The sequence below is a fragment of the Aegilops tauschii genome, chromosome 3 (assembly GCF_002575655.3).
Source record: "Aegilops tauschii subsp. strangulata cultivar AL8/78 chromosome 3, Aet v6.0, whole genome shotgun sequence".
Lineage (NCBI taxonomy): Eukaryota > Viridiplantae > Streptophyta > Magnoliopsida > Poales > Poaceae > Aegilops > Aegilops tauschii.
Window position 1 is genome coordinate 346,824,167 of NC_053037.3, and position 24,053 is coordinate 346,848,219.

At 47.9% G+C, this 24,053-nt stretch overlaps 3 protein-coding genes across 16 annotated transcripts; 2 read left to right on the forward strand and 1 right to left on the reverse strand.

The window, feature by feature from the left end:
* Window positions 1-10,692: 10,692 nt before the first annotated feature.
* On the forward strand, window positions 10,693-12,155 carry LOC109768850 (cold-regulated 413 inner membrane protein 2, chloroplastic-like). Its single transcript, XM_020327584.4, has 4 exons — window positions 10,693-10,947; window positions 11,138-11,276; window positions 11,434-11,510; window positions 11,723-12,155. The coding sequence occupies exons 1-4, from the start codon at window positions 10,805-10,807 to the stop codon at window positions 11,886-11,888; spliced, it is 525 nt and encodes a 174-aa protein (XP_020183173.1). The 5' UTR covers window positions 10,693-10,804; the 3' UTR covers window positions 11,889-12,155.
* Window positions 12,156-12,934: 779 nt separating this feature from the next.
* Window positions 12,935-16,061, forward strand: LOC109768851 (uncharacterized). Of its 2 annotated transcripts, none has more exons than XM_020327585.4 (7): window positions 12,935-13,112; window positions 14,538-14,675; window positions 14,805-14,867; window positions 15,005-15,052; window positions 15,163-15,222; window positions 15,564-15,621; window positions 15,720-16,061. In XM_020327585.4, exons 2-7 carry the CDS (start codon window positions 14,550-14,552, stop codon window positions 15,788-15,790), a joined length of 426 nt encoding a protein of 141 aa, XP_020183174.1. In that variant the 5' UTR covers window positions 12,935-13,112; window positions 14,538-14,549; the 3' UTR covers window positions 15,791-16,061. The 2 variants fall into 2 exon arrangements, with proteins under 2 accessions (XP_020183174.1, XP_020183175.1); XM_020327586.4 differs by having other exon boundaries at window positions 15,167-15,222.
* Window positions 16,062-20,728: 4,667 nt separating this feature from the next.
* On the reverse strand, window positions 20,729-23,799 carry LOC109768852 (uncharacterized). 13 transcript variants are annotated; one of them, XR_012205022.1, is made up of 7 exons: window positions 23,537-23,799; window positions 22,502-23,379; window positions 22,265-22,417; window positions 21,909-22,121; window positions 21,617-21,811; window positions 21,290-21,352; window positions 20,729-21,171 (listed from the first exon to the last, which is right to left on the reverse strand). XR_012205022.1 is itself a non-coding variant. In XM_020327587.4 (7 exons), exons 2-7 carry the CDS (start codon window positions 23,315-23,317, stop codon window positions 21,038-21,040), a joined length of 1,578 nt encoding a protein of 525 aa, XP_020183176.1. In that variant the 5' UTR covers window positions 23,318-23,379; window positions 23,537-23,799; the 3' UTR covers window positions 20,729-21,037. The 13 variants fall into 13 exon arrangements, 5 of the variants coding, with proteins under 5 accessions (XP_020183176.1, XP_020183177.1, XP_040259951.1 ...); XR_012205021.1 differs by having other exon boundaries at window positions 21,290-21,535; XR_002234198.4 differs by having other exon boundaries at window positions 21,290-21,535; window positions 21,617-21,815.
* Window positions 23,800-24,053: the final 254 nt, after the last annotated feature.

Consider the following 24,053-nt stretch of genomic DNA (forward strand, 5'->3'; position numbering starts at 1 on the left):
GACCGCACTCTTTATTCCGAGCCTGTACTATGACCTCTTTTCCTCTATACCCGACCCCGAGCATGTCAAATAGCCGGGCTAGTGGTTTCTTATACACACACACACACACACACACACACACACACACACACATAAATTCGTCATTTGGCGTATTGCTCCGCTCCCAGTAAACCTCGTTCGAACCAATCTCTCGTACTCTTGCAACAATGACTACGGCCTCAACGGCTGCGTTACAGATGCACCTCGGCATACCCTGCCAGGGGCTCGGTATGGGAACGAAAGAGTTGCCAGCAAAAGTCCAAACAGCTCTATAGCGTACTTCGGCGTCGCAAGTTTGGCCTTATATGCATCAGCTCCGAATCATTGTCTTGGGTCAATAGTTGGGTTGCCCGGCTCCTGTGCTTGCTACCCTATGTTCCGCTCTATCGGCTAGGGTAGTAAAGGGAGAACTACTGCGATTGTGCCCTGGTCTAAACCGGGCGACCACCTCAGTAGAGAAAGCCGAAAACTGACTGTCATGATGCGGCGAGAGCTGATCAACCACTTGTCGACTTCTTGGAATCCTTAGCGATTCTCCGTGTCACACGAGGGATCTTTTTCCGATCAAATATGCAAGGCATTATACGCTGCATACATACCAGGGGCTATGTCGTAGCCCCACCATAAAACTCCTATGGCTAAGTGAAAGTGTTAACGCCCTATAGTCCGATTGCCTGGTTCGCTGCATTATCACCTCCTTTACGGACCAAGACGTTGGATAAAGAGTGATTAAATGCTTTTCCGAACACCCCCGTACTTCCTACGAGGGGGCTGAAGCCGACGACTAGAAAACTTTCAGTTTACATTAAAACGGCCGCATAGGAGGAATTCACGCTTTGGAGCAAAAACATAAAATAGACCAATTATAACATTGTCTTTTACAATTCTAATACACCTCACTCGAACATTATGTTCTTCGAGCATTGACCCTCTATCAGGCGGGCGGCTTCCAGGACGTCTTCAAAATAATGCTCCGGCTCATTACGGTCCTTGCCCTTGGGCGGACTCTTCGCCGCAACATCGACGACCTTCATCTTCCCCCAGAACGTCTTGACTCGGGCAAAGGCCATCCGTGCACCCTCAATGCATGCCGACCTCTTCGCAGCATCGATACGCGGCACCGCATCAACAAGACGCCGCACCAGGCCAAAATAGCTCTTGGGAACAGGCTCACTCAGCCGCAACCGGATTATAACGTTTTTCATGGCGTCGCCGGATATCCTATGAAGCTCGGCCCATTGTGACATCTGTTCATTTAGCAACAGAGGGCGCTTTGATGCGCCAAATTGTGATCAGAAAAGCTTCTCCGTTGCATTCCCCTCTTGCGCTCGATAAAATTGCGCTGCATGGAAGAACTCTTTGGCAAGTCCAAAAATTCAGCCGGAGAACTCCATACCTGGTTTAGCTAAGCATAGTCCGGATCGCCAAACTTAGTCTGAAGCAAAAAGGGCTTACCAGCCGCTATCTCCTTAGCCTGCCGAATCTCTTCACGAGCTGCCCTAGATTCAGGCCGACCTTCACTCGCCTCTCGTACGGCCTTATCAAGTTCAGCCATTTTGGCTTTATTATCCTTCTCAAGGAATTCACAGCGGCTGGCAGTATTCTTCAATTCAAGCGCCAGTGCGGATATTTTCTCCTCACTTTGGCGCCGAGCTGCTTGTTCGGCTCTTAGATCAGCCGATGCCTTCTTGGCAGCCGCATCACTACACCGGGCCTGCTCTTTGGCCTGGGCTAGCTCCGCCCGAAGAGCTTCAACAGCGGCAGCACCATTTGCAACCATGCACATTTCATATAAAACCCTTTTCGGCGTCAGGCCTACATTACAAGAACATTGGTGTAAGGAATGCTCGAAATATATACCTTGCGAGTCGTCAAGACGCCTGTTGATCAATGCAATGTCATCTCCTACAATATCCAGCTTTCGCTGCAGTTAGGCCACTTCCGTATTTCGGGTAGCCGCAGGAGGGGAGGCAGCCTGTATTCCAAGTTAAATCAAGGTTAGTAACTGAGCATATCTTTTTGATCCTCCGATCGCTTCCTTCGGAAGGCAATCCGAGTCTGTGGGCGCTGTGGACCAGGTTCTTAGTCCAAAAGAACCAAATCGTCGACTGTCCAGACGCGGAAGCCCTTGCGGCCTTCAAACACAGCGCCGGGACGAATGGCTAGCACGTCACCTCGGCCAGGAAGGACCTAAATCCATGACAGCCCTTACCGCTCTAATGAATCGCTTTTGTGCGGGAGAAGATAACTGGCTCGCTCGTAAAAGCAACAACGCCAGCGACCCGGGCACTTCCGAAATCCGAGACGGCAACGCGAGCCACGACGAACCGAACAAAACAGTCGCAACAACAATGAAAGATCATGCGACACAGCGGTCAACGCCGGATTTCACAATCCGAAGCCCGGTCAACGGAAGAAGCCATTAAAGGCAAACCAGGATGGACCATCCACCCTTGACAGAATATTGGACCGACCTTGTCAGATTCACGGTCATCCTGATAAGCCAGCTAACCATACCAACAGAAACTATTGGGTCCTCAAGCAGGCAGGCAAGCTCAACGCCGATAGCAAGCGGAGGAGGCCACCAGGCGATAAAGATGATGGAGCGGCCCGCCAGCCGAATATCAGGGGCCAGAAGCAGTTTCCCTTCGAAGTTCGACCACTCCCGGAATGGAAATAGCAGTTCGGCTTCCGCCACCCACCTACCATACCGGCGAGATTCACACCACGCGTACATCACTACGCACTCAAGATACCATGGGCATCGACGGAAGCACAATATGGACAACCCTGCAAGAATCCACGTAACGTTCTTATCCTTTTTCTTATTTTCCTGTATCATTTCTTAAGAACAGGTGACCAATACGACAGCATCTACAACAGACTCTATCGGAGTTCGGATCCATACACTCACCTAAGGGGCTACTTCCGTTAAGGATTCCCCTCCCCGAGGACGGGCGGCGCAGACGTGCGACAGGAGGTCCAAAATAACTTTTTGTAGACCGCACTCTTTATTCCGAGCCTGTACTATGCCCTTTTTTCCTCTATACCCGACCCCGAGCATGTCAAATAGCCGGGCTAGTGGTTTCTTTTTTATTATATATATATATATATATACATAAATTCGTCATTTGGCGTATTGCTCCGCTCCCAGTAAACCTCGTCCGAACCAATCTCTCGTACTCTTGCAACAATGAGTACGGCCTCAACGGCTGCGTTACAGATGCACCTCGGCGTACCCTGCCAGGGGCTCGGTATGGAAACGAAAGAGTTGCCAGCAAAAGTCCAAACAGCTCTATAGCATACTTCGGCGTCGCAAGTTTGGCCTTATATGCATCATCTCCGAATCATTGTCTTGGGTCAATAGTTGGGTTGCCCGGCTCCTGTGCTTGCTACCCTACGTTCCGCTCTATCGGCTAGGGTAGTAAAGGGAGAACTACTGCGATTGTGCCCTGGTCTAAACCGGACGAGCACCTCAGTAGAGAAAGCCGAAATCTGACTGTCATGATGCGGCGAGAGTTGATCAACCACTTGTCGACTTCTTGGAATCCTTAGCGATTCTCCGTGTCACACGAGGGATCTTTTTCAGATCAAATATGCAAGGCATTATACGCCGCATACATACCAGGGGCTATGTCGTAGCCCCACCATAAAACTCCTATGGCTAAGTGAAAGTGTTAACGCCCTATAGTCCGATTGCCTGGTTCGCTGCATTATCACCTCCTTTACGGACCAAGACGTTGGATAAAGAGTGATTAGATGCTTTTCCGAACACCCCCGTACTTCCTACGAGGGGGCTGAAGCCGACGACTGGAAAACTTTCAGTTTACATTAAAACGGCCGCATAGGAGGAATTCACGCTTTGGAGCAAAAACATAAAATAGACCAATTATAACATTGTCTTTTACAATTCTAATACACTTCACTCGAACATTATGTTCTTCGAGCATTGACCCTCTATCAGGCGGACGGCTTCCAGGACGTCTTCAAAATAATGCTCCGGCTCATTACGGTCCTTGCCCTTGGGCGGACTCTTCGCCGCAACATCGATGGCCTTCATCTCCCCCCCAGAACGTCTTGACTCGGGCAAAGGCCATCCGTGCACCCTCAATGCATGCCGACCTCTTCGCAGCATCGATACGCGGCACCGCATCAACAAGACGCCACACCAGGCCAAAATAGCTCTTGGGAACAGGCTCACTCAGCCACAACCGGATTATAACGTTTTTCATGGCGTCGCCGGATATCCTATGAAGCTCGGCCCATTGGGACATCTGTTCATTTAGCAACAGAGGGCGCTTTGATGCGCCAAATTGTGACCAGAAAAGCTTCTCCATTGCATTCCCCTCTTGCGCTCGGTAAAATTGCGCTGCATGGAAAAACCCTTCGGCAAGTCCAAAAATTAGGCCGGAGAACTCCATACCTGGTTTAGTTGAGCATAGTCCGGATCGCCAAACTTAGTCTGAAGCAAAAAGGGCTTACTGGCCGCTATGTCCTTAGCCTGCCGAATCTCTTCACGAGGTGCCCTAGATTCAGGCCGAGCTTCACTCGCCTCTCGTACGGCCTTATCAAGTTCAGCCATTTTGGCTTTATTATCCTTCTCAAGGAATTCACAGCGGCTGGCAGTATTCTTCAATTCAAGCGCCAGTGCGGATATTTTCTCCTCACTTTGGCGCCGAGCTGCTTGTTCGGCTCTTAGATCAGCCGATGCCTTCTTGGCAGCCGCATCACTACACCGGGCCTGCTCTTTGGCCTGGGCTAGCTCCGCCCGAAGAGCTTCAACAGCGGCAGCACCATTTGCAACCATGCACATTTCATATAAAACCCTTTTCGGCGTCAGGCCTACATTACAAGAACATTGGTGTAAGGAATGCTCGAAATATATACCTTGCGAGTCGTCAAGACGCCTGTTGATCAATGCAATGTCATCTCCTACAATATCCAGCTTTCGCTGCAGTTAGGCCACTTCCGTATTTCGGGTAGCCGCAGGAGGGGAGGCAGCCTGTATTCCAAGTTAAATCAAGGTTAGTAACTGAGCATATCTTTTTGATCCTCCGATCGCTTCCTTCGGAAGGCAATCCGAGTCTCAGGGGCTACTGCATATACAACATGTGCATTCTGTCAATATTATTCAATTGGCAAAACTACATCACAAACCTCAAAACCTCTTAGAAGGCTCGAGAAGGCCTCGTTCAATCCGATTTTCACGGATAGAACCTTTTCGACCACTGTAATCATCAAGGCACGATGCTCCCCCGAAATGGACGCTCGCCGCAGCATGTCTGTCAGCATTTCCGGCGCTCCGGGGTCTTTGGAAACCGCCGCCGGAGTATGGCATTCCTTTGAAGGAATCCGCTTACTCTCCCCCAGAATCGTCCCCGGCGGTAAACCGTACGGTTCGGGGCCGTCATTCTTGATTCCCGAACCCTGGGTGACAGAGGCACCACCTTCGGGTAACGCCTTCTTCGTTTCCTACACTGCTTGATGATTGGGAGGAGCCCTTTGGGACGATACTTCGGTATCATCCCCCCTGTTGGGCGAAGAAGCCGGAGATGGCGTGTCACTCTCCATCATCTCCAGAATAAGGTCTCCCGAGGAGGAGGACGATTGAGAAACACCAGGCGTTAACCTGTGTGGATGTGCATATGACGGATGATTACTTCACTAATAGGGGAAGAATGAGGTACGTTTAAAGTGCCCCACTTACGGTTTGGCTAGAGGTTCGTCCTCGCCAGAAAGCCTTACGGCAGCATCGCTCGCCCGGCCCAAACTGCCCGACGATGGCATTTTTCCTCTCTTGGAAGGCTTCCCCTCCTGATCTTCGGAAGCAGCCCTCTTTTTTCCATGGAGAGCTTCCTCCGCACCTTTGCCTTTGGGCAAAAGAGTTTCGGTTTCCCCAAGCACAACGTCTAATTCGTCCTCAGGGCGGGTATCACCTTCGGGTTCCCTGCTCTCTCCCCCCTCTGCAGACACCTGGTACAGTGTGGGAATAAGCATTCTCGTCTGCAGGGCGGTCATAGGGTCTTCGCGAAGGGGCGCCGGACACCAGATCAACACCGCTTTCTTTATCCAGTCCTGTATAGGGACGGATTGTTCAGTATCTTGTCAAGAGATGCTTGAATGGAAGGTGTTCAGAGTTTCAGCACTTACCGCAGTGTCCGGATGATTGTAATCAAGGCCGACATCTTCGGTGGTGTCCGGCCATTGCTCTCGCTCCCCGAAATATAATTTCCACATTCCTTCGTGCGTGGTGCCGAAGAAGTGCTGAAGAGGTCGCCGCCCTTCTGGATTAAACTCCCGCATACGAAGAGGCCGCCGCTGACATGGCAGGGTCCGGCGGACTAGCATTACTTGAACGACGTTCACAAGACCGATGCCCTTCTCGGTAAGGCTTCGGATGCGACCTTGCAGAGTCTGCACTTCATTGACGGATCCCCAGTCCAGTCCCTTATTGATCCATGAAGCAAGCTGAATTGGAGGGCCGGGTCAGAACGCAGGCGTAGCCGCCCACTTGGAGCCCCGCGGCTCGTTGATATAAAACCACCCCTGCTGCCATAGGTCGGAAGACTTGGCGAAAGATCCTTCAAACCAAACCGCGCTGGCAAGCTTGCCTATTGTGACGCTGCCGCACTCTGCCTGCACCTCCTCTGTCACCTGCGGCCTCACATCAAAGGTCTTGAGCCACAAACCAAAGCGCAGAGGAGTCCGGAGGAAGGCCTCACACGTGACGATAAATGTCGAGATGAGGATAATAGAGTCCGGGGCCAGATCGTGAAAGTCTAGCCCATAGTAGAACATGAGCCCCCAGACGAAGGGGTTAAGCGCGAACCCTAACCCATGGAGGAAGTGGGACACAAACACTACCCTCTCGTCAGATTTGGGGGTAGGAACGACCTGCCCCTGTGCAGGAAGCCGATGAAGGATTTCCGGGGTCAGATACCTCGCTGTGCGGAGCTTCGCAATATCCTCCTCTATGACAGAAGAAGCCACCCACTGGCCTCGGCGGCTGGATCCGGACATGATTAGGGCTGGTGGCGACGGGAACCCGAGGGTTGGAACTTGGGGTGGCTAGGGTTGAGGAAGAAGCAAGCGCAAAGGAAGAAGACGAGTCTGGGACCCTATATAAAGACCCCAAATACTAAGCGTATCCACTTGGGTCTCGAAACTTACCTATCTCCAGAGAGTTGTACCCAGGGGACGGTTGGATTACCCACGCTTGCATTAATGAGAATCCCGTGAATAAGGGAACACGATCTCTGCCTTGGCAAGACGTGCCAGTAAAACCGCGTCCCGAGACGTGGGGCGACGTGCCAACCAACGGTTGGAAATAGTAACCGGGCAGGCGTGATGCGATGCCATAAACAGTTATCAACAAATTAGACTCGTGGGATATTGTATTTTCTGCAATTATATACACAGGTCCGAATATATCTACTACATCCGAAGACTATTCCGGAGTTCGGAGGGAGGGAACCCGCCTTGCAATGCCGAAGACAATCTGCGCGCCGGACTCCTCGTCATTGAAGCCAGGTTCAGGGGCTACTGAGGGAGTCCTGGACTAAGGGGTCCTCGGGCGTCCGACCTGTTATTCATTGGGCCGGACTGATGGGCTGTGAAGATACGAAGGCCGAAGACTATACCCGTGTCCGGATTGGACTTTCCTTGGCGTGGAAGGCAAGCTAGGCGACCAGCTGTGAAGATTCCTTCTTATGTAACCGACTCCATGTAACCCTAGATCTCTCCGGTGTCTATATAAACCGGAGAGATCAGTCCGGATAGATATTCATTACCATATTAACATAGGCTAGACTTCTAGGGTTTAGCCATTACGATCTCGTGGTAGATCAACTCTTGTAACACTCATATTCATCAAGATAATTCAAGCAGGAAGTAGGGTATTACCTCCATAGAGAGGGCCCGAACCTGGGTAAACATCATGTCCCCCGTCTCCTGTTACCATCAATCCTAGACGCATAGTTCGGTACCCCCTACCCGAGATCTGCCGGTTTTGACACCGACAGTCACTGAACACAAGCACAAAGAAGATATTATCCATCGTCACTTCAAGAACATCGCCAAAAAGAGACCCTCGCGCAAAACAGATATCAACTGGGGCATTATTCCTACTCCTGATTGCGACCTACATGGACTGGATGATGCTATCTCTGAGGAGGAGGTCAAGGCTGCAGTTTTTTCCATGCCAAGTGATAAGGCCCTCGGGCCAGATGGATTTACCGGTGCCTTCTTCAAATCCTGCTGGAACATTATTAAGGTTGATATCATGCAGGCTATAAATCGCTTCTTGAATCTACATGCCTCACATTTGCACTGGCTAACCACTGCGGATGTTGCCCTCATTCCCAAGGAGGGTGCTGAAGATATTGCTGACTTTCGCCCCATCAGTCTCATACATGCCATCGCGAAGATCATCGCCAAAATTATGTCCAACCATCTAGCTCCGCACATGAATGACCTTGTTTCCCAAGCTCAAAGCGCCTTCATCAAAAGAAGATGTATCCATGACAACTTTATGTACGTTCGCAACTTGGCCCGACGCTTCCACCGCAAAAAAAAAATCCGACTCTGCTATTCAAGCTTGATATCAAAAAGGCTTTTGACTCGGTTCGTTGGGATTACCTCCTTGAGTTCTTGAACCATCTAGGCTTCCCTCCGCGCTTCCAAGGTTGGGTCTCGGCCCTGCTTTCTACCGCTTCATCGAGGGTACTTCTCAATGGTGTACCTGGATGCCCAATTTCCCTTGGATGTGGCTTGAGATAGGGGGCCCCCTTTCCCCCCTCCTCTTTGTGCTTGCAATTGATCCTCTACACCATATCCTACAGAAGGCCATAGAGCAAGGCAAGTTGCACCCTCTTGATGGAAATGCGATGGTGATTTGTGCCTCCTTATACGCGGATGATGCTGCAGTCTTCCTTGCGCCAAACCCTTGCGTGCTTTGGGGTGGTCACTGGCCTGGTCACGAATTGCTCTAAAAGCATGGTTGCCCCCATCCGATGTGACCACTTGGACCTTGATGATATACTGCATTCCTTCCCGGCCAACCGATCTACCTTCCCAATGAAGTATCTCAGATTGCCACTGTCGGTCAAGAGACTAAATAGGATCCACTTCCAGCCCCTGGAGGACAAGATTGCGGCCAAGCGTACTCCATGGCTGGGCATGCTCATGGCATCTCCGGGAAGGGCGGTATTGGTCAAGTCTGTCATCACGGCCATCACTATATACTATATGACAACGTTAAACCTACCGATTGAGGTCCTGGAAAAGATTGATTCTCTTCGCCGAGCCTTCCTTTGGGCTGGCTGTGACAAGGTCACTGGAGGCAAATGCAAGATCAACTGGATGCAGGTCTGCAAGTCCAAGGTTCATGGCGGGGGGGGGGGGGGGGCTGGGCATCTTAAATCTAAAGAAGTTTGCGTCTGCGCTTCGCATCCGGTGGCTTTGGGCAGAATGGTCGAATCCGCAGAAGCCGTGGGTTCGCTTGGGTAATCCTTGCGACGAGAATGATAAAAACATTTTTGCGGCTGCAACCAAGGTGCTTCTCGGCGATGGTCTTCGGGCCTCTTTCTGGGAGTCCGCTTGGCTCGATGGTTTGAGGCCCAAAGACATCGCCCCGAAGATTTTTGATCTATCAAAAAGAAGGGGTTGTTCGGTTCAAAAGGCATTGCAGAATAATTTTTGGGTCTATCAAATTAACACGGACGGGATCACCTCCACTAGACATCTGACTGAGTTCGTCAACCTTTAGGAGAAGATTTCTACGGTGCACCTAAACCCCGAGATGGCTGATTCTATTTCCTGGAAACTCAATAACGATGGCATTTACTCTGCATCCTCGGCCTACAAGGCACAGTCCCCAAATGCAAATTCTTTGCTTGGCTCGTTATCAATAACATGATCTGGACGGCCGACAGGCTCCAACGCCGGGGTTGGCCTAACTGCGACCGTTGCCCCCTATGCAAACAAGTTCAAGAATCCACGGCCCACCTATTGTTCCAATGCCGCTACACGGTTCGAGTTTGGGGAATGATCAAGTCTTGGTCGGCTTGGTGGATGTGCACCCTTCTGCTTGGATGGCCATCCATTCGGTAAAGACCTGGTGGAACCTTATTGATTCCAATATGTCGCAATCTAGACGGCCGATGATGTCCCTCATGATGTTTATCTCGTGGGAAATTTGGAACGAGAGAAACGCACGTGTGTTCCGTAACACTGCGGTGCCGGTAGGGGTTCTTGTTGCTAGAATCAAAGATGTATCCAAGCTATGGTGTCTTGCAGGGGCAAAGTATTTGAGTAATGTAGTGCCGCGAGAGTAATGTGTTGTAATTCGGCTTTTTGGCCAAAACCTCTAAACCTTCTTCTTAATAAATGAAAGTGGCAAATCTTTTGCCCAGTTTCAAAAGAAAAAAGACTTGGTCTGTAGAGAAGAAAGAGCTTAAGGGTCTCCTTTTCTTTTTGAGAAGAATGCTCAAGGATCTTTTCTTGAGAAACACCTGCAGCACTAAACACGAGGCCCACTCAGAAGCCCAGAGCCCACGAACCACCTCGCCAACTCGTCCACCGCGGCGGGCCCGGCCGAACCGCGAAGACTCGCAGCATCGGCGACCGTTACGCGCAACCAGCGGCACGCCTCGCACGGGTCATCACTGGTTCATCGCCGTTGCTCCAGTCGTACAGACTTCAGGGTGTACAGTGCCCTGTGCCCCGGCGGTTTACCCTCCGATCGATCCATCGGCTCACCGCCAAAATGTCAATCTCGCTCCGCCTCGCCGTCCCGCTCCCGCCGTCGGCGCAGGCGCCCGCGCCACGCCGCCGGGGCCTGCGCCCGAGAGCCGGCGGAAATGCCGTCACCGTCTCCCCGGTCGTCTTACGGCCGCCGCGCGCGCTCAGGTCCGCGGCCGTACACCCACACGGTGACGGTGGGACGGGTTTCGTCGTGTCGTGCAGCTCCCGAACAAATTAATTAAGAAATGCCGCATAGCTCTCATCGCCCAGGCCGGGGTGGGGGTCTTGCTGTGCTGGATCTCACAAGGCAAGAGTCCTAGTCTTACGGTTTCATGGGTTTTCTGGCGATCTGCAGGGGAGACGCGTGGTGGCGCCGCCGGGGAGACGCCGCCGTGTGCTGCGCGTCGGCGCACATCAGCACCGAGGCGCTGCAATGGATAGCAGACGCGGAAGAAGCCCAAGAAAAGCGGTGCGTCTGCTATCCTTGCTTCCAGGTAGAGGAACAAAGTTACTGGTGCATATATTATTTGACATTTCCTTTCCCCTGCTACGGTGAAATTCTCTCTTGATGATACTACCATTGGCTTTCATCAGCTTTACTTAAACGAAATTCAGATTAAAAAAATACTACCTGCATCTGTACTGTTGCAGGTGAACTGGAGCTTCCCTTGTCAACGATGCTGTATGCTGTTTGTTAGTATTGCTCCTTACCAGTTTATGAACTTGAGGTACAAATAACTGCGATTGTACCTACTTCCAAAGTATTTCTTTTCAGATGGTTATTCTGGTTTCATGAGTTCATGACTTGTTTAGAAAGAAATTCAGAGTCCTGATGCGTGGAATTACGCTACCATTTTTCTGTGCATACCATATGCCAGCTGAGCTGCTTCTCGCCAAAGAACGTGCGGTTTCTCACATAGCTTGTGTAATCTCTGGACAGGGGCACTCAAGACTCTGTAATACTGTCATTGGCAATAGCAGCTTATCTCGCGTTTCAGCATTTCACCGGGGCCGGAGGCGTGCGGAAGGCCTTGGACCATGGAGCGGTAGTTGCAACCTTGTGCATCATCTGCATCACGCTTATCCCCTTCTTGTTCTTGCTCTGATTCCGGTGTGGCGTATGATAAAGCCTTGCTCCTCTCAACTCGTGGAGGTGTGGAGATGAAGTGCAGGATGCTGGGAAGCTGCAGAAAACAAAGGAAGTTCTTGTGTTGCATGATCCTAGTCCTACATAACTTGCAGCCTTTTCCTAATTGAAAGCAACTTCTGATCCATCTACTGCTTTAAGATTTTAAGCATTTCATGTAGTATGTATGGCATGATGATGTGAATGTGATATATGGTCAGTCAAAGTTTCCTCTCTATCATTCCAATATCGGATGTACTCGATGGGTCGTTAGTCAAAGTTTTCTTGGCAAGATTCAGTAGCTCTTCATTTATGCATGTTGAGCAAATAGAAAAAAGCTTCACGTACAGCTAACAGATGCCATCTTCCAAATTTCGAAAGTATAGCAGCGGCGTGTGTGGAATGTGATCTTTTCAGATATTTGGAAGGGAACATGATACCAGGACGGCACAGACTGCAATAATAAAAGGTTGCAGTGCTTCAGAATCTGATGTTCTTCTTCTAGTAGTAGTGATCCCAAGAGATTTTTTTTTTTGAAATGATCCCAAGAGATCTTTGGGGGAAAGGAAAAGGGAACTTACAAAAAAAAAACCCAGCAACATTGTGATTTCTTACGCTTCGCGGATGATAATTTACTTTATATGTAGACCCAACATCTAAAATCGCTGTAAATTCTAAAACCCAGCACAATTCATAACGAAGTTACAGAAAAGCTCCAACAAGTAGGATGTAAATCAAAATCCATTTGTATCTTGCAGAATTTCTACGAACCTTCAAAAGAGCAACGCCAGCAGATTCATGTGTGTTTGTTTCGTGCAAAACTCAAAAACCATGACATTATTTGTAAGATCCTAGTACATTCGTTTCCATTTCTAAGTTGTTAGATGTTACTCCTAGTAGAATTCACCCCTGTCGGTCGATCGATGGAAAGGCCAAAAGAGAAATAGCTTTCCCGCAACGCGAGCAGTACGTATAATAAAACAGGGGATTGATTCGCGCTGTCGTCTTTGTTCGGGGGCCGGACCAGATGAGATGGGCAGAATGGCAGATCCGCACGCAGCGTATATCGAACTGCCACCACCTCCCCTTGCCCCGCGCCCGCGACTCCCCACTCTCCTTCCACTGCAGCACCCTGGTGTAGTGTTGGTGGCATCTCAGCTCCGATCGTCTGCGACTCCCCTGCTCCACGCCGTCTCCCTGTCCGGTAGATCCCATGGCCATGGCTCCCTTCCTTCCTCCGCGTGCCTTGTTCCCTGTCGATTCGCCGTAGCTTCTCCCCGAGGTGGTGCTATAGGGGTGCCGATTCTCTCGTTCCCGCCCGGATAGGTGCGTGATTAAGGCCGGCATGCTGCGCGGGTGGTAGAGCAGGAGCAGTTTATGATTTAATGATCCCGTGAACCTTGGAGCTTTTCCTTGTTGTTGTCGAAATGATAACTAGTCGAGTTCTTGCGTGAGACTTTGCCCTTTTCTAACTAATCTGTTCATAATCTGATCAAAACCTACACAACTAATTTACACCTTCATAACATTTTTTCATCAAATAGAACTTCTCCAATATAATTATTATTGTACATTATAATAATCTAGCTTGTCCCAGAAAAATAAGCGGTGTACAAAAAGTTGATCAAGATCAGCTTACAACTTTTTCTTGCATTTGATGTGCGCAGTACTAGTTATTGAGATGAATGCCTCTTCTTTCCTAATCTGGTTCAGTTATTAGTGGCTCTGGTTCAGCTTTTTTTTCGAAAAGGAGGATTACCTCCGGCTCTGGTTCAGCTTTATGGACCTTCTCTCCTAAATTTATTTTACTTCCTCTGTCTAGGTGTGTAAGTCACCTTACGAAAACCAAATAATTCCAAAACACTTAGGCACGGTACATTAACTCTTTCCTCGTTTCTTGTTTTGTGACATATCAACCAATAAGAGATGTGGGCCATGCATGCTTCCAATGACTTGAGACTATCAAACATGACATGCAGTGGTTAGTGCATTGCATGCAATGCTATTAATTAGCAAAAAGACATTAAGTTTTCTCGTTTTCCTCTCCGCCTTGGTCGCGGTGCACAACGTAAGATGACTTACATACCTAGACGGAGGGAGTACTATTCTTTAACGTCATAAATAACCTCTCTGTTTTTCTAGGACCTATCTGTTTACCTGTGTGCTAACTGATTTTGTGTCTAATTCAAATTTATGGCACTCTTCTCTGCTGTGTGCATTTCAAATTCCCACCAACATAGCACAAGAAAAATTCATGGTGACGTATGAAGGCATACCTGTGCTACTTATTCAAATGTTTATTTCTTCGTGTCTTTGATTAAGTGGATAACAACCTTGCTGTTACAAACCATAAGCTAACATTTGGTTTTCGGTCAGGAAAAATACCGAGGTAGGCATGCCGCCCTCCCATAAAATATAATTAATCAGTTTTAATCCCCCTTTGCATTTACATTGATATTGACATGGCATAAAGGAAATGAAGCATCTGATTTGTATTCTGGCTCTTGTTCTGAGAAAACACAAACAACTCCATCGAAGATCTGAAATGTTCTGTCCCTTTTGTTCATATGTTATCTACTGTACCATGAATCTGGATTATAATTCACGAAATTGAACTCCTCTCTGGCAGCTTAATTTCACTATGTCCGGAATGCCATCTGATGATGCAAGTGCTCAAATGAGGCTTGAAGGAGAAGTTTCTGGCGAAAAGGTAGAAGACACTCAAGATGAGAATGAAGGCAGTGGCATGCCCTCTCCACAAGAGGAGGTACCGTCTTTTCCCTGTACCATTTTTTGGGGGGTCTTGGCCTCTTGGGTGTATATTATTCATGTGATCTTTGTTCCAAACTTGTATGGCACGTGTTAATTAGCTCTGTGCTTGTATGGGTACTCGCAGGAGGCAGCAATCAAGAAAAAATATGGAGGAAAAATGCCCAAAAAATCGCCACTTATATCGAAGGTCAATGCCGTTGTCTTCTAACGTCTTCACTTCCCTTCAAATTAAATTGTGTAAAACCTTTATATAAAGTAACACAGGTGTAGAATTAAAATTTTATTTTAAATTAAATGATATAACCTTATAATTTTAAATATCAGGACCATGAGCGGGCTTTCTTTGATTCTGCTGATTGGGCTTTAGGAAAGGTAAGCCTTAAATCTTTTGAAAAGCTAATATAGTGTGATATCTACATTTCAAAAAACCTAAATAAGCAATGCAACTACAACAGTTTTACTTCTTCATTTGTTTGCTGCAGCAAGGTGGAAGTCCCAACAAGCCTAAAGGGCCCCTTGAAGCTCTTCGACCAAAACTCCAGGTATCGATAGTTTGATACTAATGCTCACCAGATGCAAACTTCAGCTTATGCTTTCTGCACTCTGTTTTTTACTTTTTAGTATAATACTGATATATATAGTTGAATGATCTGTGCTCATTATACTGTAAAGATAAGTGGATGTCCTGATCATGCAGCTCTTAGCTTAACTTTACAAAGTATGCTGTCCCATTCTCATTGCTTGAAGCTTGACAACATGTCTTTCATTACTAAAGATAGCAATGTTGAAGTCACTTGCAATTCTATGTTGTGCGAAGTTCATCTCTTCACTCAGTTAAAAAAGAAGTCCGTCTCTTCACTTGTGTTTCCTGATCTACTTTCAGCCTACTCAACAAAATGCTCGTGCCCGCCGATCTTCCTATGCATCTGCAGACAATGATGGTACTCCTTATCTGCGCATGCTAAGCAGACAACTCCCTGTATTTGATGGTCAATGTAGTCCCAGTCTCACACAACATTGTCTTTTATTTTTTCTGTAGAGAGTTTGAGTTTGCCTGCCGAGGAGCTGATCCAGAATGATGATCCAACTGAAGACAAGAACAAGGAATAAGTATAATGTGCATCGTGCTTTTTATATGGAAAAATCGCGGTTCTGCTGTCATGATACCAAAACTGTGCCTTGTTAAATAACTAGCACCGGTACTTATAGCATGCCTGAGGTTGAGCTCTGCAGTTTTAGCTGCGGTATATCTGGCTTCTTCCACATTCAGCTATGCCTGAACCAGCTAGGAATGAACATTTCATGATGGTGGTGTTGTAGTGCCGGATGTCTAAGAAGAAAATAATAACAATGAAACTTCAGATCTTAACAACACTTTCAAGCAACTGTGACTTCTGCTGATTTATATCTAATGGGGCAATATATATAACATCATGTCTAAACTGTGCAGCGCCAAGACAAAAATAATGTAGAAACCAACCCCCACAAAATGGTAATTGAAAGCCTTGACAAACCGTTGTTTTTTAGCTTTTCACACACAACTTGGTTTGGAGGTGTTGAGACCGAAAAGAATATAAAGAAATGACGATCTTGTGCTGGAACTGCTGGGGTTTGGGCCATCCCGGGACAGTTCGGGAACTTGTGTGCCTAGTGCACACCTACCGCCCCTCTGTCGTGTTCTTATCTGAAACGCGGCAGTGCGAGGAGAGTGTCAAGAGAATAAGAGGGAGGCTAGGTCTGAAGCACTGTATCACCCATGATGGGGTGGGTAAAGGTGCTGGCATCGCCCTGTTCTGGGACGATAGCATTGAAATAAAATTGCTCTCATATGGTCCGAGGTACATTGATGTTCATGTGCGTAATGATCCTCATGGCCCTTTGTGGCGAGGCACTTTTGTGTATGGCGAGCCAAAATCCCACGAGCGACACCATATGTGGAATCTACTCAAGAGAATTAAGCAAAGATCAACTCAGCCGTGGATGATAATAGGAGACTTTAACGAAACTATGTGGCAGGGGGAGCATTTCTCGGCCACAAGACGGTCTGAAAGAAATATGAGTAATTTCAGCGAAGCTCTAGCTTGGTGTGATGTGCATGATCTAGGCTACCAGGGACCGGACTGGACCTATGACAACAAGCAGGCGGGAATTAAGAAAGTGCGTGCACGTTTGGATAGAGGCGTGGCCTCCATGGAGTGGAGCGAATTATTCCCTCATGCTCATGTACAACACATAGTCACCTCACGGTCAGATCACTTCCCACTCCTTTTGTCTTATGAAAGGGAAGTTCAAAACAGTGCAAACAAGAGACACTTCAGGTATGAATCTATGTGGGAAAGAGTCCAGTCTCTGGAGCCGACAGTAAAAGAAACATGGGACATGGAAGGGCCAGCAAAGTCGCTAGCTGATGTAATGCAGAAATTGGGCAGTGTCCAGAAGTCGCTTACTGAATGGTCCAAGAAGAATTTTGGGTCTATCACCTGGAACATCAAAAAGAAGAGGCAGCGTCTCAAAAAGTTGCTAGAGAGGCCATACAGAAATGAAACGGAGATGCTAGTAAAGAAAGTTTCAGCTGAGCTAGATGAACTATTGATACGAGAAGAAATGATGTGGCGGCAGCGCTCACGAGCAACTTGGATTCGGGAAGGGGACCAAAACATAAAATTCTTCCACTGGAAAGCTACTTGGCGACAGAAAGAAAAATGCAATAAAAAAATTGAAAAACAGTAATGGGGCATGGGTCGAAAAAAAGGAGGATCTGAATAGTTTGGCAACAGAGTTCTTCAAAGAGCTATACACAAAGGACAGGGGAGTTGCACCATTTGAACTAATAGAGATGCTGCCGCGCAGGGTGACTGAGGAGATGAACACAAGTTTAACAAAGGAGTTTACAGAAAAAGAAATCAGCGACGCACTCTTTCAGATTGGACCACTGAAGGCGCCGGGGCCAGATGGCTTTCCGGCACGCTTCTTCCAACTCAACTGGGAGACGTTGAAGAAGGATGTAGTTGCTGCGGTGTTGAGTTTTTTTGAGAATGGAATCATGCCAGAGGGCGTTAATGACACAGCGTTAGTGCTTATTCCAAAAGGGAAGAACCCACAAAGTTTGAAAGACTTCAGACCGATCAGTCTCTGCAACGTAATATATAAAGTAATCTCCAAATGCCTCGTGAACCGGCTGCGGCCGTTCTTGGATGAGCTAATATCGGAAACCCAGAGTGCGTTTATACCCGGACGGATGATCACGGACAATGCCATTATCGCCTTCGAGTGCTTCCATAAAATACAACAGAGTAAGAATCCTCACAATACTCACTGTGCGTACAAGTTAGATCTGGCCAAAGCCTATGACAGAGTTGACTGGGACTTTCTTGAAGGAGCTCTGGAGAAGGTGGGTTTCAGTGCTGTGTGGATTGGTTGGATCATGAAGTGTCTGAAATCTGTCCGATTCCAAGTGAAAATGAATGGGGAAATGTTAGAGGCCTTCATTCCTACAAGAGGACTCAGACAAGGCGATCCCTTGAGCCCATATTTGTTCCTCTTTATTGCTGATGGGCTGGCTACAATTTTTAACAGGGAGGTTCGAGGTGGATGCATCTCTCCTGTAAAAGTGGCTCGCAATAGCCCTGGGATCTCTAATCTTCTTTTTGCAGATGATAGTTTGGTATTTTTCAAAGCCACCAGAGAACAAGCTAGAGTGGTGAAAGGAGCTCTATCCATGTTCCAAAAATGCACGGGGCAGCTCCTAAGTAGCAGTAAGTGCTCTATCTTATTTAGTGAGCACTGTCCTAATACACTTCAGGAGGAAATTAAAGATATCCTTGCGTGTGAGACATCTACTTTCGAAAGCAAATACTTGGGTCTCCCAACCCCGGAAGGGAGAATGAAAGATGCAAAATTCCAGCCCATCATGGACAAATTTCTGAAAAAATGCAACAATTGGGATGGAAGACATATGTCCTTTGCTGCGAAGGAGGTGAATGTGAAGTCGGTGGTCCAGGCTCTTCCGACATATGCCATGGGGGTTTTCAAATTCTCGGTGGGTTTTTGTGACAAGTATGAGCGACTGATTAGAGAGTTCTGGTGGGGAGAGGAGGAAGGGCATAGGGAAGTTCATTGGATGGCATGGGAGCAAATGATAAAGCCCAAAAGAGCAGGAGGGATCGGCTTTCGAGATATGAAAATTTTCAACCAAGCTCTTCTTGCCAGGCAAGGTTGGCGCCTCCTCCAACGGCCAGATAGCCTATGTGCCCGTGTCCTAAAATCAAAATACTATCCTAAAGGTAAGCTTCTGGACAGTGTTTGCGTCAGATGCCTCTCAGGCATGGAGAGGAATTGAACATGGGCTGGAGCTATTGAAAAAAGGACTGATATGGAGAGTTCGAAATGGGAAACAAATCCAAATCCAAAGAGACCAATGGGTCCCTAGAAAGAGCGGCCTCAAGGTTACTGAATTTAAGAGGAGGTCAAGATTGAGATGGGTGAATCAACTCATGAAACATGATGCCAAAGAATGGGATGAGGCCCTGATACACCAACTTTTTCACAGTTTCGATGCAGAGGAAATATGTAAGATCAAAATTCCAAGGAGGGATGTCGACGACTGTGTTGCATGGCACGGCGAAAAATCTGGAATATTCTCTGTGCGGAGTGCATATAAGTTGGGAACTCAGCTCAAACAACAGGCCATACCACCAGCCTCTAGTTCTGGTGCTGAAGCTGATAACAGATGCATATGGGATTACATTTGGAAGGCAAAAGTCCCAGAGAAGGTTAGGATTTTTGCTTGGCGAGTAGCCACAGAAACTCTTCCCACAAAGGAAAACAAGTGGAAAAGAACCCTGGAAATTGATAACATATGCAACATATGTGGGAGCAAGACTGAAAATGAATTCCATGCGGTGATTGAATGCACAAAAGCAAGAGCGCTTAGGCATGAAATGAGGTCAGTCTGGGAACTACCTTCAGAAGACAGTTTTCGTTTTACAGGAAATGATTGGCTACAAAACCTCCTGGGCTCATGTACCCCTGTAGTATGCAGAAATGTCCTCCTGCTGTTATGGCGAGCATGGTGGCTAAGGGATGACTGCATCCATGCAAAAGGCAGGGCAATGGTGGGTCAGTCAGTCCAATTCTTGGTTAAATATGCGGATGAAATCAGTCTAGGAGAAAGATGACACACGAATAATATGGCCAATGTTCAAGTGGTGGAACATCACGGAAGTAACAAAGAAGAGGGTATGCGTGAGGAAATTGAGAAAGGGAAGCAAGCCACGGGGCTGGGACAGATCAATGGCCTGCCCGTCAATGACAGAGACGAGTGCCATGCAGAGCAATCAGCTCCAGCTCAACTTTTGAGGCAGTGTTCATCTAGGGGCCAATGGCCCCCTCCGACTGCATGAACCTGGAAGCTGAATACTGATGCATCATTCATACCGAGCACGGGGGAGTCCGCAGCTGGATTCATAGTCAGAGACTACAGGGGGCTTGTTGCGGTCTCAGGTGGAAATCGTCTGTAGTCGTGCAAAGACCCGGAAGAAGCCGAACTAGCTGCGGTATTACACGGACTCTCTGTCGTAAGTAAAATATACCTCGGACCTCTATGTGTGGAAACGGACTGTGCATCCATTCCAGCACTACTGGACTTCAAATTACACAATCAGTCTGCCCTTTTCCCCCTTGTCACGGACAGTAGGGACCTCATGAAAATGTTCAGTGAAGTCACCATCAAAGCCGTGAGAAGATCCAGCAACAACCTAGCACATGAGCTTGCTGCTCTTGCTAGAATACATGGAGATTATAAATGTATAGGAGATGTCCCCCTCACTCTTAAATCCCTCCTCATGGAGGATTGTATTATCTCCTCAGTGGTAATATAATTGCAGGCTGGGCCTTTTCTCAAAAAAGAAAAGAAAGAAAAGAATATAAAGATAGGTCCGATGATAGTGGACAGTACATTAGTGAACACAGAATAAGCCTCAATCATGCTGACCATGTCCAAACTTGCGGAGAGGTGTTGTGTTAGCAATCTCACCGGGACATTGGCAATTGCACAAAAGACTTAATTGGTTAAGCAACTCAGGGAGAAACATGTTAGCCTGGCTAGAGTTTACAGCATTATCGGGAATTTCTTCGGGACCCTAGAGAATGCGCACCAAACGATCGCTTAAGACCGTATGCAGCAAACTAAGCCGTGAACAATCAGAGTTCACATATATCGTGCAAGTTGGTGATGAAAGCCTAAGACACTATGCTACGAAGACAACGGACATTTCTGATGACATGAGGGCTGCTGATCCAGTGTTACGTACAGCATGAAAGTTGATGCTGAACGCAAAATACAGACGCTCATCCGGCCTACGGTGCAGCCAGGTTGATGTCAACTTGTAAAGGACTGCGGGGTAGGCTGTTGCTAGTTGAGCATCCAGGTATACTTGCTTGAAGGTCTGTCTCAACTAGAGGCTGGTTCACCCGGATCTTCTTGTGATGTCCTACCCAAAAAAGAGGTGTCATGACTTGTGACCAAGAGATAAGATAATTTGTATCCTATGTCATGTCTTAATAATGAAAATGGACCATTGTCTGAAATCTGCTGTGTACAAGCTCTACCTGCTCCAGTGGGCTCAGGTGCATCCCGTTTGTGAGAGAGTGAATTCTGCTCGGTTGAACTCTCTGGTACACCCAACGAGAAAAACAAATCAGTACCCTACCGTAATTGGGGGAGAGGGGGTGGGTGGTGAACTAACAGGGAACCATAAGAACAGTGCTAATGTATTAAAAGTTTAAAACCCTATGACTACATCGTGCCCCAGTAAAATCAGGATTGACGTGTTGTAGGTGTGCCAAGCGTGTTCCCTTGAGAAGCAAAAATGTTGCTTGTTAGTTATGCAAGAGGGGGTAGAAACCCTGAAACAAAAAAGCTCTAGTGCTTCCCACCATGAATTGTGTGCGGCGACCTCAGTAAACAATCGGTTCGTCCCACCGCTCTGCAGCAACAGCGGTTCTCAGATATATAGCCCAGAAGCTTGTCCGCGAAGGTAGACATCGCCACTTCGCAACTTCGCCTAATTTCAGATATATTTTCCAACATGTGTGCATTATGTTCTTCCAAAATGGTCATAAGCGGGTGGTCTGCCTGCATTTGCACTATTAGTTACACAAACAGAAGGAGCGCAATTCGATGTAACATGAAGAAATCACAACTAATAATAAGAAACTAATGACTCACAAATGACGGGTATTTCAGTCGGAGATGGTTGGAGAAATCTTCTTGTCCAGTTTCAGTGAAGCTGCTTCGTAGCATGGGAGTAATTGGGTTGTGTTGGTGCTTTGTGCCAACAAAACCTGGGGCATGATGGGGCAGGTCAGAAGCTACATCTGGTCGGTGAGTGTGGCTTTCGTAGTGGACTCTGGAGTAGCAAACATCTTGAGCGCGCCTAAACTGGCATGTCAAACAGGAAGGGATAAAAAATATGAACATGTACATGACCACTGCATGTGTTCAGCTACTGAACTGAACACTATTCTGTCATTCTGTGAAAGCACATACTGCCTGTATGCAAATTTAAATGGGAGAGGTCTCACACTAGCTCCAGCGAATGATGTATCTCCGTCCACGTTGCTAGTGATCACTTCTATCATCTTCTTAACCGACTCGTAGTCAAAAAGACTAATCCTTGGTAGATGGTCTTTTGTCTTGGAAAGTGGACCAAGATCAAGATTGTCCAAGTAGAATACCTGCACGACATTTGCACATTCAAATATTATGGTCTGAGCTGTACAAAATTATGATACACAAAAATAATAGGAAGAAACAAGGACCTGAAGAAACAGGTGGCAGCCAACAAGATGTACAGTGATGTTCCGGTTGCGGATATCAGTTTTCAACTTCCCAACAGCTCTGTTCAAATGCTCGAGTACATAAGCACACCAATTAAATTCCTTAACTTGCGAGATATCGTTGAGTGCAGCCCAGAAATCTATGGTGATGTAGTCATGCTTAGTCGATGGAGCCAACAGGTGCCCAACAACAAAAATAACAAAGGCTATCTTGAAGCAATCTATCTGGACCTTGCTGGAATCTGCATTGATGTCATCTCTCAGGAGATAAGCCTCCGCGGCCTTTAGACTATGCGCGCCTTTGCTCAAATAGGCAGAAGCTCGCATGAACTCTTTGCAGGCTTCGGATGGCTCGGTTGTATCGGGGCATATCGATCTGGTGCCACATGGCAGACTGAATACCTTCTGGACATCATGGTCCTGGATCTGCAGAACCCTTTGCTCGTCTATTTTCAGTGTACTCGACTCGACGTCGACTCTTTCCATTAGCCACGCGCTGAATTTCAAATTCAACTTTGCCAACATCTGAATCCCCAGCATCCCACCAAAGCCTATCTCCTCGACCAAATCCCTCTTGAATTTGTTAAACTTGCCCACGAGTGAGCACACCTTCTGCACCGAAATCCTTGACGTGACAGAAGGTGCGGATCCAGGAGCGCCTATTGCTTCGCCTGGATCAGCATCTGCTATGTCGGCAGCTCCGTGATCCCTGCCGCTATTCTCTGTGGCTGTGGCGGCGTCTCGCTGATCTTGTTCCAATGTGGCATGCGGTGCCGCCTGGTCCAGTGGCGCCACCATGTGATGAACTAACAAACAGACGGCACACAAGTAAATTTTGCCTACTCCTCTAGAACAAGGCGCTGCAAAAAAAGGATTTACGGGTGGGCGTGTGATCGATCCATTGGTTTCAAGTTTAAACTAGCTGATAACGTAAGGAGGAACTCTGAACAAATGGACAGAGAGCATTTCTCATACCCGGCAGTAAGAACCTACTTCGATTCGTAAGACCGTGAGTACCTGAAGGGGGCCGGGGCCGTAACTGGCCTAGGAAGCAGATCCGCCGGCGTCTCCGACTCACCACCTTGAGCCAGTGACCACCCCTCACTGAGTTCTCCGTAACTCAATTGCCATGGGTTGCGAGCAGGGGTGTGTGGAGTGGAGGGTGGGTGGACAGATGGGGGTTGGAGAACCACCGTAATAATTGTTGGATCATACACTTGTGGGGGTTAAGCCCTCAGGGCACAGACCTGGCCAAACGGGTCGGCCCATCGTAATCGTGCCTGGCCCGGCATGGCCCGCCAGGGCACGATTACTATACGGGCCGTGCCGTGCCGGCCCGCGTGCTAAGCCTCCAGGGCCAGGAACGGCCCAGTTAGTAAACGGGCCAGCACGTTGGCCCGTTTAGCATGCTGGGCCGCATATTTTCAGCATGTTGGGCTGATTTTTAGGCCTATTGGACTATATTTTAGGTATACATATATAAAAAAAATTAAGAATTATATAAAAAAATAAACGGGCCGTGACGTGCCGGCCC

Coding starts and splice junctions, on each gene's coding strand:
- LOC109768850 (XM_020327584.4), top strand. CDS start 10,805: ATGTCAATCTCGCTCCGCCTCGCCGTCCCGCTCCCGCCGTCGGCGCAG. Junction 10,948..11,137: donor CGGCCGCCGCGCGCGCTCAG/GTCCGCGGCCGT, acceptor GGCGATCTGCAG/GGGAGACGCGTGGTGGCGCC. Junction 11,511..11,722: donor TACCAGTTTATGAACTTGAG/GTACAAATAACT, acceptor ATCTCTGGACAG/GGGCACTCAAGACTCTGTAA.
- LOC109768851 (XM_020327585.4), top strand. CDS start 14,550: ATGTCCGGAATGCCATCTGATGATGCAAGTGCTCAAATGAGGCTTGAA. Junction 15,223..15,563: donor CTCTTCGACCAAAACTCCAG/GTATCGATAGTT, acceptor ATCTACTTTCAG/CCTACTCAACAAAATGCTCG. Junction 15,622..15,719: donor TGCATCTGCAGACAATGATG/GTACTCCTTATC, acceptor TTTTTTCTGTAG/AGAGTTTGAGTTTGCCTGCC.
- LOC109768852 (XM_020327587.4), bottom strand. CDS start 23,317: ATGGTGGCGCCACTGGACCAGGCGGCACCGCATGCCACATTGGAACAA. Junction 21,816..21,908: donor GACTGAAATACCCGTCATTT/GTGAGTCATTAG, acceptor GTGCAAATGCAG/GCAGACCACCCGCTTATGAC. Junction 21,172..21,289: donor ACCTGAGCCCACTGGAGCAG/GTAGAGCTTGTA, acceptor TTTTTTGGGTAG/GACATCACAAGAAGATCCGG.